Source organism: Adiantum capillus-veneris, chromosome 15, assembly GCF_014529385.1.
Source record: "Adiantum capillus-veneris isolate H3 chromosome 15, ASM1452938v2, whole genome shotgun sequence".
NCBI classification, from domain to species: Eukaryota; Viridiplantae; Streptophyta; class Polypodiopsida; order Polypodiales; family Pteridaceae; genus Adiantum; species Adiantum capillus-veneris.
The window spans coordinates 157,398,011-157,413,411 of record NC_140945.1 but is presented as its reverse complement, the minus strand read 5'-3'; the positions used below and the strand labels follow the sequence as shown (position 1 = coordinate 157,413,411).

Genomic DNA, 15,401 nt, shown 5'->3' with positions numbered 1-15,401 from the left:
TCTGATTCGGGAAGAAGAAGAGAATCCATATGAAGGGCTCAAGAATTTACTTCTTGATGATGCATCTCCTTCCCAAAGGAGAACTCAAGAGCCTCCACCGAAGGAACAAGAAATAAGTGAGTCTCCCGCCACCTCGGTGGAGATGGCTCCACGAAGACGGCGGGCTAAACGCTCTCCATCACCACCAAAGCGGAGAAGACCATCGCACCCTTCTCCACATCATAATTCAAAGAGGGATGATAAAAAGCAAGAGAAGAAAAAGGCAAGAAAGAGGACACCCTCTTCTCCATCTTCTTCATCCTCTTCCTCTTATGAAAGTGATGGTGAAGACGACAAAGATCAAGACAAGAAAAAGGCGAGAAAGAGGTCACCCTCTTCTCCACCTTCTTCAAATTCTTCACCTTCTGAAGAAAGTGATGGTGCAACCTTTGAACCATCAAAAAGAAGAGGCCATAGGAAATCCTATGCCGCATGGAAGAGGTCATCCAAGCTGAAGAAGTTCAAAGAGGGAGGGAAGAGCATCTCTTTCCTTACCTATGATGGCACCTTTGGTGCTACGGACAAAGTCTTGGCCTTTATCCAGCAATTTGATGCAGCGTTTGGAGATGAGGGCTTCACGGAGTCCTCTAAGCTATGCCATGTAGCTATGCACTTTCAAAAGTCCGCCAGACAATGGTGGTCTAGCCTACGAGCCAACAGTGAAGCTCCACGAACATGGAAAGCTTTAAGAGCTTCCATTATGAAGCAGTTTTTGGCCACCAATGCCAAAGACAAAGTACTCACCGAATGGCGAAGCTTAAAGTTCTCTCCCTATGAATCCATCCACAAATATGTAGACAAGTTTTGGGACCTACAACTCAAAGCCACTGTCTTCAAAAAGTTGGATTTTGGAGAGCAAAAGTAACAATTTTGTGCGGGCTTAACCGAAGAAATGGCGGAGTATGTCAACTCCCAAAGGCCACGTACCATATCGGCGGTAATACACCATACTATGGTGGCCTCTCGAATCAATTTCCAAATAGGGGCTAAAAGAAATAATAAGCCCACGGAAAACAAGGGTTCCAACGAGCCTAAGGGGAAGGACAATGTCCAAAAGTCTCCTAAGGGCAACTCCAACAAAGCTAAAGAGAAGGGAGTTTACAAAGGTAAAAACAAACTCTCTCCTGAAGAGCTTGAGCGTTATCGCAAGGATAACCGGTGTTTCAAGTGCGGCGAACAAGGGCATGCGTATCATGCTTGTCCTCAAAAGAACAACCACCAAGATCCTCCTAGAGCTTCCTTGGTTGAAATCCAAGAGGAGGAGACTCACCAAACTCACCACAAAGGATCTCCTCTATGCCATGCTTCGGGAAAGGTAAGAGAACATGATGCTTTTATTCTCTTTGACCCTGGTTCTACTCACAATTTTATATCTATAGAGTTGGCCACCAAGCTAGGCATACAAGCTTACGAGATGGGAGATGTCCTACCCGCAGACAGTGCCTTCAAGGGGCAAGAAGCTACAGTCACTCCCTTAATCAGGAAATTGAGGCTTCATGTCCAAGGCTATGTGGACAAAGAGGACTTCTTTATCTCTCCTCTCAAGCATGAGGATGTAATCCTAGGGGCACCATGGTTTAACCGCCTGGCTGCCAATGTTAAATTTCCTGAAAGGAGAATCTCCTTTAAGTTCGGGGAAAAAGACATGTATATAGATGATAAGGAAATGGGTAACACTATTCCCATTGTACATACACCAGCTTTGAACAAGTCAAGCTCTATTTTCGTGTACTTGATTTTTGTTAAAGATTCTCAAAATGAACCTAATGCTTTAGCCAAAAGAAACCAAAAGGAATTAGAGTTATCCAATTTTCTCAAGGGGTTTCAAGATGTTTTTATTGACGACATCCCTTGTGAACTACCTCCTAAACGAGGTAATGATGACCATGCAATTGAACTTCTTCCAGGAATCTCACCGCCTAACAAACCTCCTTATAGAGTTTCTCAAGCTCAACAAGAGGAGATTATGCGGCAAGTGCATGAGTTAGTTGAGAAGGGCATGGTTAGGCTATTAGTGCAAAAGAAAGACGGCACATATCATATGTGTGTCGACTATAGAGCACTAAATAGGATCACTATCAAGAATAGGTTTCCCGTTCCACGGGTAGAAGACCTATTTGATAAGCTACAAGGATAGACCTACTTCAGTAGGATTGACCTAAAAAGTGGCTATCATCAAATAAGGATAGTTGATCAAGATATTGTAAAGACCGCATTTCGCACCACATTTGGTCTTTATGAATACATTGTCATGCCTTTTGGCTTGACCAATGCACCAGCCACATTCAACCACTTGATGGAGAAGTTGTTCAGGCCTCATCGAACCTTCACTAGAGTGTTCTTTGATGATATTATCATCTACTCTAATTCATTAGACGAACACAAGCAACATCTCCAGGTAATATTTCAAGTTTTGAGAGAGAATAAACTTTATGTTAATCGAAAGAAAAGTGATTTTTTCTTGCAAGAGATTCAATATTTAGGTCACATTATCTCTCAAGATGGCATCCAAATGGATCCATCAAAGTTAGAGGTAATAAAATGCTGGCCTAAACCAAGGAATCTTCATGAACTAAGAAGCTTTATAGGTATGTGTGCATACTATAGATGCTTCATAGAAAATTTCTCACAAATTGCGGGACCATTACATGACCTAACAAAGAAAAGCGTTAGGTATACATGGTCTGCTAAGGAAAACAATGATTTCGAAAAGCTTAAAGAAAAGCTTATCTCTCAACCTGTGCTTACACTACCGGATCTCTCAAAACCATTTGAGGTCCAATGTGATGCTTGTGGTGATTGCCTTGGAGCTGTTTTGCTCCAAGAAAGGCACGCCATAGGCTATGAGAGTCGAAGGCTCGACCCTGTTGAGCAAGCTCTAGGCATATATGAAAAGGAACTCCTTGCAATTCTACATGCCTTAGACTCATGGAAGCACTATTTATTGGGGACTCCTTTCATTCTGCGAACGGATCACCAAAGTCTTAAGTATTTCATGACGCAGACCAAGCTCTCCGACAAAAAAATGAGGTGGGCAAATTTCCTTTCGTAATTTCATTTTCATATTGCTCACATTGCTGGCAAGCATAATCAAGTAGCTGATGCACTCTCAAGACGAACGAGAGTGAATGCGGTTTCCATAGCAACTCACAATGATCTATCTTCAATGATAGATGAGTATGCTATTGATCCCGATTTTAGAGATGTGATTTCAGCCCTTGCACTAGGGAAGAAAGAAGAACCATTTACTTTACAAGATGGTTATCTTCTCTACGGCAATAGACTATGTGTTACTAACTCACTACGTGAGAAATTAATGTATGAATCACATGCTCCACCTTATGCGGGGCATAGAGGGATTCGGTCTACCTTAAAGGGAATTGAAACATATTTCTATTGGCCTACCATGAAAGTGAACATACAAGAGTATGTTTCCAAATGTGTGGTATGCCAAAAGACAAAATATGATAGAGGGAAGCGACTTGGATTGCTTCAGCCCTTGCCAATCCCTAATTCACCATGGGAGAGCATATCCATGGATTTTATCTTTGGATTGCCTAAGTCTATCCATGAAAGTGAACATACAAGAGTATGTTTCCAAATGTGTGGTATGCCAAAAGACAAAATATGATAGAGGGAAGCAACTTGGATTGCTTCAACCCTTGCCAATCCCTAATTCACCATGGGAGAGCATATCCATGGATTTTATCTTTGGATTGCCTAAGCCTATCCATGGGAATACGGGAATATGGACGATAGTAGACAGGTTCAGTAAACAAGCTCATTTTATACCTGTCAAAAAGACTATCAAAGCCCATCAAATGGCAACCCTCTTCATTTCACAAATTTTCAAGTACCATGGCTTGCCAATGTCCATAGTGTCGGATAGAGATCCTAGAATGACCAGTAATTTCTGGAAGGGTCTCTTTGAGAATCTAGGGACAAGGCTAAACTTCTCTTCGGCCTATCATCCACAAACGGATGGCCAAAGTGAAATAGCTAAGCTAACCATTCTCGATCTACTAAAAGCCTATGTAACGGAAGTAGATCAAAGATCCCAATGGGAGAAGTACTTACCCTTAGTGGAGTATGCTTACAATAACAATGTACATACTTCCACAGGAAAATCACCTTTCGAGGTAATTGAGGGGAGATCAAAAAGTCCCTTGCTACTTAAGGCACATGGGAAGATCTTCGCTGCAGATGAGTATAGCCGAGACCTACAAGAATCTTTTCAAAAGATTAAGGATGGTATCTCTATCTCACAGCAAAGGCAAAAGGCTGCTGCTGACAAGCACAAAAGAGCCCAAACCTTTAAAGAAAATGATTGGGTCTTATTAAAGTTTCCCAAGGCTCGATTAAGGCACACGACGAGCAAGAATCCTACGGGACACCAAAAGTACTATGCTAAACTAGCAAAAAGGTACTATGGTCCCTTCCAAATTCTTAGGCCAATCAATGAGATGGCCTATCAACTCAAGTTGCCCAATCATTGGCTCATACACAATGCTTTCCATGTGAGCCTAGTAAAGCCTTACAAAGGAGAGCCACCTCAAGAACCAACTACTGAAGACCCACCGGAGATCGAGGACCAAGAGGAGGTGTTGCAGCCCGAGTCCATTCTCCGACATGAATACAAGGTATTAAGAGGCGGTAAGACTATCCGATGATATCTTATTAACTTTAAGAATTATCCTTTTAAAGATGCTAGATGGATGAAAGGCATACAATTAAAGGATAACCTAAACCTTGTCAATGCTTACAATGCTTCCCAACAGTAAGCAAATGTACAAAATGTTAAAAATGAACAAAGTTTTTTTTGTCATATAAGACTCTCTTTTTCTTTATTGTGCACAAAAATGAAGTAGTATGCATGCTTAGATCAAGTTTGCGGAGACGACGTCTCCCAAACACCAAGTAGAGCTTGTCACTCTACTATGGAAGACTGATAGGACTAATGTGAACACATGCTTGCGGCAGCCTCAGGCTCTCAAGCGCCAAATGGACTAGTCATCCATTGTGGAATGATGTCGTAGGGTAACATAGGGATCCTCTACCCGCTAAGAAAAGGACTCGTGAATATGCTTTATCTTCTCTACACCATAGTCGAGGACGACTCTGATTTCAAGAGAGAGGTAATGTCATAATCATCAATATCTAATTCTCCTAAATGATTTTCTCATATTAAACTGATCATTTAATGTGGGGAAGTGTCAGGGGAGAAAAAGCTAGAATATTGGTTAAGCTAGCAGACCGACCACAGTAGGGATCCAAAGGAGGGAAAATAGGGATCCAAAGGGGGGGCCATCTGCAAAAGAGCCATGTGCAACAATGGGCTAAAAAGACCCTAAGGTTCAGCCCATTAAGACTTCCAAAATGCTAAGGTTCCAAAATTCAAAGGTTGTGTCCAAAGGTCAACCTTAAGGGAATTGGATGCTTTGTGTGTGACCCAAAAAGTCTTTGCACATCCCTACATAGGAGGGGGCGAGCCTTGCATGTAGGGGATGAGAGAGAAATCCACACACACACACACACACAAGCTCCCTTTACACAAAGGGAATGAGGGACACATGTCAGCTCCCTAGGCCATATGCCCACAAGGTGTACCCAATTCCTATTGAATGGCCTTGGAGGTGGACCAATGAGAATTATGCTAGAGTAAATCTAGTTTAATTAATTTAAAAACACTTAATAAAAGAACCAATGAGAATTAAGTCTCCTAGATGACTATTGGACAATCTCCCAAGGGGTCCAATGAGCATTCAACAGCCCAATGGCTTGCCTGATTCCTATTGGCCAGGAGGCAAAGGGGTCCAATGAGAGTTTAGTTGAATTATTAAATTACCTAAAGCTCTCACAAAAGGGTAAAGGGGGACACATGTCAGAAGGCTATCACTTATGCTGCTTAATAGTCATTGGCTTGACTTGGGGAGGTCCAATGAGGGTAGAGCAAGAGCAAAATAGCAAGAGGGCTCGCCCAAGAGAGAGAGGGGGCTGATTTTTGCAAGGCATTATCACACACACACACACACTCTCACACAGTCTAGGTGAGAAGTAAAGAAGACTATCTCTTACCAAGCTTTAATGGAGAGCTCCAAGCTTGTGAGATAAAAGCCTACATCGACATACTCTTGGCATGTGGATGCAAATCCAACCAAGAGCCAAGCTTCAATGCATGCTCATCTCCTCTACCAAGCTAATTACTAAGCTAAGCTATGCTAATATGAGTGATTAAGTGAGGAGATGTACATCTTTCTCGTAAGATACTCCTTCTTCCTCTCAATCTACTCTCATACCCTGCTAGCTCTCACCATCTTCGAAGGTGTGTGAGGTCTTGGGTCTGAGAACGGGGATAATTAATGTTGTGTTTGCTAAGTGTTTTGCTTAGTGCATGAAGCTTTCATCTTCATTGCACTAGCTAGTCTTGAAGGAACACAAAGAACTGTATTGTACAATGTCTCTCTTGATGGGAGAAACCATAATACAAAGCCTTTTGGAGGGGGGACCAGCTCCATGCAAATCCGGTTCTCAACTGTTGTCAATAGCTTAATTTCTCTCTCTTTTGAAAGTATTGTTGATGCTATCTAACTAGGTGTTATGCTTTTTGTTGCTCTCTCCACCCAAGCACTCTTGTAATTCTCATTAGGAATCTATTCTAATGAAATGCCCACTATGTTCATGCTAATTTCCGCTACACACAAGTTTTTAGGCCATTAAATGTTACATTGGAGCTAGAATAGTGTCTGATTGAAGATAATTGTGCAAATATCTTCACCAAAGCTTTTGAGAAAGACCAACTACTTTGACACCTTCATCGACTCGGAGTTGGCGCACGACCAACATAAAGCATTATTCGGTGTTCATTGGGGGGGGGGGGGGGGGGGGGGGGGGGGGGGGGTTAGCATACATGCTTTGTATGTCAAATGTGAGGGTGGTGTATATCTTATCGTCCTTTTGTATGTAGATGATTTGCACATTGCTGAATTCAAGGATGAATTGAATGCTACTTTCAAGATGAAAGACTTGGGGCTCTTCATCATCACTTGGGCATACATTGTAAGCAATGTGATGGAGGTATTGCTTTGTGTCAAGCAAGATACACAAAGAAATTACTATGTAAGCTTGCAAACCTATTGTTACTCCAATGGAAACAGGTTTGAAATTGAGTCTTCATGATGCTAGAGATCGTGCAGATGTCACACTTTATTAGAATGTTATTAAATACCTTATTTATGCATGCAATACAAGATCAGATATTTAGTTATTAGTCTCATAGGTCATCATATTTATGCATAGCCTAGAGTCAAGCATTGGCAAGTTGTTAAAAGGATCTTTTGCTACTTAAGTGGCATTTTACATCTTGGGGGGGGGGGGGGGGGGGGGGGATAATTGTTGCCAGAATTGCAAGTTTTTTTGTACTCAAATTGAGCTAGTTGTTACTCAGGGGCTTGGGGGGTGATCACTTAGAAGAAATCACATGTATCACGTGCATTCAAAGGGTATTATGAAAACCCTAATTCCACCAGAACATTGATCTTATGTTTCCATAACTTACTTTTCTTTGCACATCATACCATAAATACACATGGCTCTCCAAAGAAAAAAGATCAAGCATACCCTTACTATTATGCCTTCAATATTGTTGCTTTAACTTCAAGAACACAACTACTTATACTTGTATATACCCTTACTATTATGCCTTCAATGTTGCTGATTTATCTTCAAGAATGCAACTACTACTACTTGTACATACCTGTTAACATGTTTTGAAATTAAGGGCAAGCTCTAACCATCGAGACAGTTGGCACTATAGATTTCATATCTAGAACTTTCAAGGAGAAAAGATATGGGCACCCACCCCTTATGCATGTGTAATCTCCAAACATAGAAGAAACGCATGCCACATCCCTTCAAATGAAAGCATTGGAGCTTGCATATATAAAGAAGCCCTTGATTTGCATTCATTGAAAATAACTTAGAGCTTCCTAGCATTGCCCTTATCATGCATATCCTATAATCAATGCAGCCTTAAACATGACATGCCGAACATGAAGCTCATTAAAAAACTCCACCACACTTGGCATAGGTGTTCACCAAAGTGATATCAACCTCGCCCTCCACTGCTGCCTTAGCCCTCTATACTTTTCTATACACACAATAAACTGATATTGCTAGTATAATGGTAAAGACAACAATACAAAGAGCACCTGCCAATGATAATCCCCATGCCATGCTACTCGAGGGTGACCTACCTAAAGAAGGCACCTTGCAAGGTTGGTCGATCTTTTTTCTACAGGAGGCAAGATTTCCAATGAAGCTTGCTGATGAGAGGTTGCAAAAAACACGCCTTTTGGGGATTGTGTCGATGAGCTCATTATACAAAAATTTTAGGGCTTCCAGCCATGGAATCTTAGTATGCTTCTTTGAAGCTTATTCTATGAAAAATTGAGAGATTTAAGATTGCATAGAGATCCGATTAAAGCCTCGAGCATAACATAACTACATAGAGACGCTAGAATGCTACAAAGTCACCATGAGAGATGTCCATGATCAACACCTCTTTCAAAGATCTCTTTGCTAACCAGATTTTAGAACTATGTTCATTGTTCGATACAATCAAAATCTCAGCCAAATTTGTGAGCCTACCTTTTATAGATGACATGCTACCATTCGAGTTGTTGTCACCAAGGTCCGAACAAATAAGGCCTCAGACATTTCAGATTTAGTGGGAAGGATTCTTCCAATTAGGTGGTCTCCCACCAAATGCAATCTGACAACCATCTTAAGTTGCCGCAATCATAAGTCGCTATTGGTGATATTGGTCCCTCCAAAAACTTGTGACTACATCATGGAAACATGAGCTCTGTTAGGTTGCCAATCGCTTTTTTGTATGCTTCCTGTGAAGAGAATGTAAGGGAGGGTCTAGTAGTTCAATTTGGACAAGTTTAAGACCTTTGATGGAAATATTTTAGTAAGAAGACTATAAGTCACTCACAACCACGTCAGGTTGGTGAGCTTCGATGTAGCAGAAGGAAAGGGCCCATCAAGTGCATTTATTGCTAGATCAAGCTCTTCTAGATTGGTGAGTGAGCCCAACATTCTTGGTAGTTCTCCGGTGAAGAATTTGTAGTGTAAATGTACAAGCTATAGGTCCTTATAAACTCTGATCTCCATATGGATGCTTCCAATGAGCCGGAAAAAGAGATGCATGGAAGGTTTTGTAGGAGTCTAAGTTCGGACAACAATGTTGCATTGCTGATTTCCTGCAACTTGTAGATTGTGGAGGCATGTGCTATTGTAGATGGATGTGGGAATGGGCTCCCTTACATTGTTTGAAAGATTTTGTGGCTAGACCGAAAGCTCACCAAAGAGACGTTATTATGCTCCATAATTGGATCAGACCATTGGCATGCTGCTCCATACTTTGTGTACATATCGACCCAACCATTGTCAAGCATGATGTTCTTTCTCCTTTACATTGACTAACAATCTCATCGTGCACATGTTTACCCACGTCAACGTCTTGCAGATTGCCACTTGTCTTCAATGAGCATAGATGATCACATTAGAACAAAAGCCCTTTCTCCACAATGGTTGAAAATAACCCAAAGCTTCCTAGCCTACATCTTAGAAAGAGGCCTTCACTTTACATTCATTGAAAATAGTCTAGAGCATATATTGCAATTAAATTCCAACATTTGGCATTCATATTGCTAAAAGCATCACGAAGCATGACGTCTTTTTCAACAACCTTTGACTAAGAATCTCATTATGAATATGATGCTCATGCCTACATATTGCATAATGCCACATGCGTTCAAAATGCAAGCATAGGTGACTGCATCTAGAGAGAAGCTCTCACAATGCATTTACTGATAATGGTCAAAGCTTCCTAGATTTGCCTCGTTGGGCACATCTTACAATCCATGGACTCCAAGAGACTGCATCAAGGACAAGAACCTCATCAAGATCTTGTTGTTCTTTTGAAAGTACACCACACTTGGCATACATGTCGACCAAAGCATTTCCAAGCATGTGTCCTTTTCATTAGTCCCTGACTAACAATCTTGTCATGAATTTGCTGTCTACGTCTTCCATAATGTTGCATGCCTTCAAAAGGCAAGCATTTGTGACTAAATCAAATTTCTCCAAAGATAAAAAATTTGCAGCTTTTTATAAGAAGACTGATTGTCTATTGATACAGAATGCTAAAACTAGAATTTGAACTGGTTATGTAGGCTTTGGAGATGAATTGCTTCAGTATTTTTAGACATAATTGCTTCATTATTTTTAACATTCTCATTGTTAATAAAAGATTACAAATGTTTCCAATCTGTAATGTGAAATTTTAAGAATGAGAATGTTACCAATCATAATGTTATACAAATTTCAAATTTATTCAGTGGGACTCGAGACTCTGGACTCGTGGTTGACAACTGCAAACGCGGGGTTGTGCCGACTAGGCCTAGGCTAAAAGGACTTGGTACTCGATCAAAGTTTCTCAGAGCACGTCCTTAAGAGCGTGTCGCCCATTCTTCGGCTTTACGTTCTGCGGGTAGGTTCTAACGCAAACACCACGGTAACTACCACTCCTGCTTCTCCAACCATTTATACCACCTTTGATCTTTCACGCAAGGAAGTACTCTCCGAGTCTCCCTCTCCTCTCTACCCCTCTCTCTCTCTCTCTCTCTCTCTCTCTCTCACACACACACACACACACACACACACACTAGAGCACGCACGCACACAACACGTTTCCTTGCGTTTTCTGATACACATTTTCGTAGATCTGCTTTTCACCTCCCCTTCTGTGGCCTCTTCAGCTCTCTCGGCACACCTGCCTCCATCATGGTGAAGATCTGCTGCATTGGGGCTGGCTATGTCGGCGGGCCTACCATGGCAATGATCGCCCTCAAGTGTCCCGACATCCAAGTGGTGGTAGTGGACATTGCTATGCCGCGTATCAATGCCTGGAACAGCGACACCCTCCCCATCTTTGAGCCGGGCCTCGACGAGGTTGTGAAGGCCTGCCGCGGCAAGAACCTTTTCTTCAGCACAGATGTGGAGAGGCATGTTGCCGAAGCTGAAATAGTGTTCGTCTCTGTCAACACTCCTACCAAAACCAGCGGTCTTGGTGCAGGTAAGGCTGCTGATCTCACTTATTGGGAGAGTGCCGCTCGCATGATTGCAGATGTGTCGAAATCGGACAAGATTGTAGTGGAGAAATCCACAGTTCCTGTGAAAACTGCAGAGGCAATTGAGAAAATTCTCAACCATAATTGCAACGGTGTAAACTTCCAAATTCTTTCAAACCCTGAGTTTCTTGCTGAGGGTACTGCCATCGAAGATCTCATGAAACCGGACCGCGTACTCATCGGTGGCCGGGAGACCCCTGAGGGCCAGAAAGCCATAGAGGCTCTGAAAGATGTATATGCACATTGGGTGCCCACGGATTGCATCATCACTATGAATCTTTGGTCTGCAGAGCTCTCCAAGCTTGCTGCCAATGCCATTTTGGCACAGAGGATCTCATCTGTGAATGCTATGTCTGCATTGTGTGAAGCTACGGGTGCGGATGTGACCGAAGTTGCATATGCGGTGGGTAAGGATTCTCGCATTGGTTCATGTTTTCTGAATGCTAGTGTTGGCTTTGGTGGATCATGCTTCCAAAAGGACATTCTGAATCTAGTTTACATTTGTGAGTGCAATGGGTTAACTGAGGTTGCGAATTATTGGAAGCAAGTTGTGCAGATAAATGACTATCAGAAGTCCCGATTTGTGAAGCGGGTAGTGTCGTCCATGTTCAATACTGTGTCTGGGAAGAAGGTTGCCATTTTGGGATTTGCCTTTAAGAAGGATACTGGAGACACGAGAGAGGCAGCGGCAATTGATGTGTGTCATGGTCTAATTGGAGATAAGGCTCAGCTAAGCATTTATGATCCTCAAGTCACTGAAGCCCAGATCCTGCGGGATCTCGCTATGGACAAGTTCGATTGGGATCACCCACAGCACTTGCAGAAACCATTGAACCCTGTGGACACTACCAAGCTTGTAAGTGTTGTTGTGGATGCATATGAGGCCACAAAGGGGGCTCATGGTGTTTGTATTCTAACCGAATGGGATGAGTTCAAAAAGCTGGACTACAAGCGCATCTATGAAGGTATGCAGAAGCCCGCTTTCATTTTTGATGGGCGCAATGTTATCGACGTCGCCGAGCTTCGCAAAATTGGCTTCATTGTCTACTCTGTTGGGAAGCCTTTGGATCCTTGGGTCAAGGATCTACCTGCTGCACCTCCCTCTTAAGTGCAGTTGAGTAAGATCTTGTGTTTGACACGGGATTAGTGAGGGCTTGCAGGAGGAATTTTTAGCTCATTTTGGTGGCCACTACTTAACAGAGCCGTGTCTATTTCAATATTTCTTTCCTATTAACTGTTTGCACTTACCAACACATCATCCTTAGAATTTTTGTTAACTCATTCTTTTGGCACCAACTATGAAATGCTTAATTTAATGATATTTACTTTTGGCAATGGTATCTTTGCTTCATTGAATCGGTAGTCTATATGAGAGAGAGAGAGAGAGAGATTTGCAAAGGGGGTTTACTCATATGCGGTAGATACCCCCATGTGACGGTTATGTATTATTCCTGGTTGTTGTTAGGTTGTGTACTGTAGGATGTGGTCATGTGTGTATTAGTTATCAGTAAGATGTTATTGATGCAACTATGCCAAAATGGGCATAGCTCCAAAAATCCTTGCATAGTTGTATTTAAGACAAATAATTGGCGGAGTTATTTCAAAGTGTGACCATGCATGAGACATGAATTATTTCAAAAAGTAACTGATAACTATGCATTGTGTGATTGTTGCTTTAGTTGATCGATTCTGCTTTCCAAATCACTATGATGTGCTGTAAACATGTAATTAATTAGCATACATTGTATGCTTGAGCTTGTGCTCAGGAAGTATGCAATTCGTTTCATTCAGTCAGCTCTTCTCAATGATTAGAAGATTTGTTTCGTTGAATGCATAATTACAGTAGTTTGGATAAGGTGACTAGAGGTAAAGCGGGCAACAAGAGAGGAAGAGCCAAGAGATCATAGAGCAAGATCCTAATATCTTGGCCAAAAAATGATCCCATAGGAAGCGACAGAAGCATTCGGGCTCTTTGAAGAGCACAAGAGATAAGAGGTAATTGACGATTATGAATATGATCTCACTTATGAAAAGTGAGGTAGTCAAAACCTTAAGCCGTATTACATTGGTTGTATTTAATGAATCCTATGACGACTTCTATACACCAAACTGACATTAAGTACTTTAGAACTCTTATTCTTGTACCAATGAAAATTGAAAATTTTCTTTTCAAATAGAGCTCATTTTTTAGTATTAACAAATTCATTATCAGAGTGGAGTATACCATTTCAATATTATTTCACGACTCTTACTATCGTGTCAAAGACAGTGTGTAGCCAATCTAGTATAGTGGAGAGCTACATACACATGACCAACTGATGACACTAAAATGTGTGTTTGAGATGCAATTGTGCCAGGGAGTTCATGGTTGACCTAAGCCTCGACAGTGTGGTTAACTGTGAGGTCTTGGTTATGGGGCGACTTAGAATTGGATTTACATTTGATCATCATGAACATAACATAAGCTTAATAACAAAGCAATAGACATGAATACTCAAAGTAAAGAGCTAGAGATAGAAGATTCAAGCTTGATTAATATTGTATGAACAATACAATAGCCCAAAGGCTCTGCAAGTAATTGTCGCCATAATATGGTAGTGATGTGTGTGAACATACTTTGGGATTGTCAGGGCAAATTTTTCCCTCTCTAGGAGTTTTTTAACCCTTGCATTTTCTATACACCCTTATCTTTGTATTGGCACACTCAATACTACTACTTACTATGTTGTGTCCTCCTGAGCTTTTCTTTCATCGTCTCCATCTTTGCTTGCAGCCGTATTTCCAACAATTGGTATCACAACGAGCTTCAACATCCAGGCAGTGTTGCTAGCAACCCTCTAGCTCATGTTCTTTGGTTGAGGTGATTTTTTATAAACATTCGTTGGGCGACATAACATTTGGGTCAGATCTTTGATCTTGGGACTGTCATAGTTTTGATTCGTACTCATTTCGACCTTTCTTTCCACTATTGAGACGGTATTACACATGCTATTTTGTCCTTTGGTGCATGCTTTGACAATGCAAATTTTTGCAAAACAGGCACTTTATAGTTTGTTGTGGGTTAGGCTAAAGATCACATTTGCTTTTGTGTAGTTCTTCTTTAGTACAAGTAGTTCTTCTTCAATAAAAGCACTTCTTGCATCAGGTTGCTGACAACAATGATCTTTTCTGGATGCACAATGGGGATAAGTACCCACTTTGGGGCGTACATGACGTAGCATATCCTCTTGCAAAGGATGTTTGGAACATTGTACATGGCTATGATGTAAGAGTAGGGTCTTAGATACAAGTTTTCTCGATGATGGTGCAGGTTCTAGCAGTTCTTCTATGAGAGTTGTTTTGCCTACTATTGAGCACGCACATTGGGATGCTAAGGATGCACAAGCTCATGCATTTATGGTGCTTTCCATTATGTGCTCCATTACTCCACACATTCACTAAGAATGAACGACAAAACATGCATGGGATAGGCTAGCTTCTTTTTATGCAAGTATAAATGTGGTAGAAGCTGCTTAACTAAGTAAGGAGCTATCATCCAAGGTTATGCGCTTCAGAGTTCGTGAGTTTGCCATCTTCTAGTTGGAAGGTTTTTTGAACGAAATTTAGTGCAAGAAAGGAGGTTGCAAGGAAGAAACAAGAGTATGAGGGTTTATCGGCTTCAAGATTTGAAGCTTACCTCAGACTCCACAAGAACAAAAGCACGTTTAAGCTGTACATGAGCATTTTACGAAAGTAATCAACATTGGGAAAGGCCCAACAAGAATGTCATGCACAGTCATTTCGGTAACCCCAGAAGCACAACTTCAAAATATGCATGGCATCGGATAGAGAAAAATAATCGGAACGGATCATAAGGTTTGAAATTTCATGTTCTTGAAGTTTCCATAGCTTTATATATAATTTTATATTGCAGGAGCATATCATTATGTTGATCTTGTCTACGGTGTCCTGAGAGACTACATACGGGTTCAAGTATGACCATGGTCATCCCGTTCCCGTCCAACTAAAGCTATGGTTACCGCAATTTGGACTAATGAGCAAGGGTCCATATGGGACTACTCACGAGCACAACTTGTACAAGATTCGATTGTCTAGGTTGTAAGGGCATGAATGTATAACAAAAACACTGGTACCCAAAGTCAGTCTACAACATCAAAGCTTATTCTG

General features: G+C 41.4%; 1 protein-coding gene across 1 annotated transcript; it reads left to right on the top strand.

The window, feature by feature from the left end:
* Positions 1 to 10,560: 10,560 nt before the first annotated feature.
* Positions 10,561 to 12,569, top strand: LOC147441732 (UDP-glucose 6-dehydrogenase 4-like). The gene has a single exon (XM_086483270.1). The coding sequence runs from the start codon at positions 10,888 to 10,890 to the stop codon at positions 12,340 to 12,342; it is 1,455 nt and encodes a 484-aa protein (XP_086339396.1). The 5' UTR covers positions 10,561 to 10,887; the 3' UTR covers positions 12,343 to 12,569.
* The last annotated feature ends 2,832 nt before the right edge of the window (positions 12,570 to 15,401 follow it).

Coding starts and splice junctions, on each gene's coding strand:
- LOC147441732 (XM_086483270.1), top strand. CDS start 10,888: ATGGTGAAGATCTGCTGCATTGGGGCTGGCTATGTCGGCGGGCCTACC.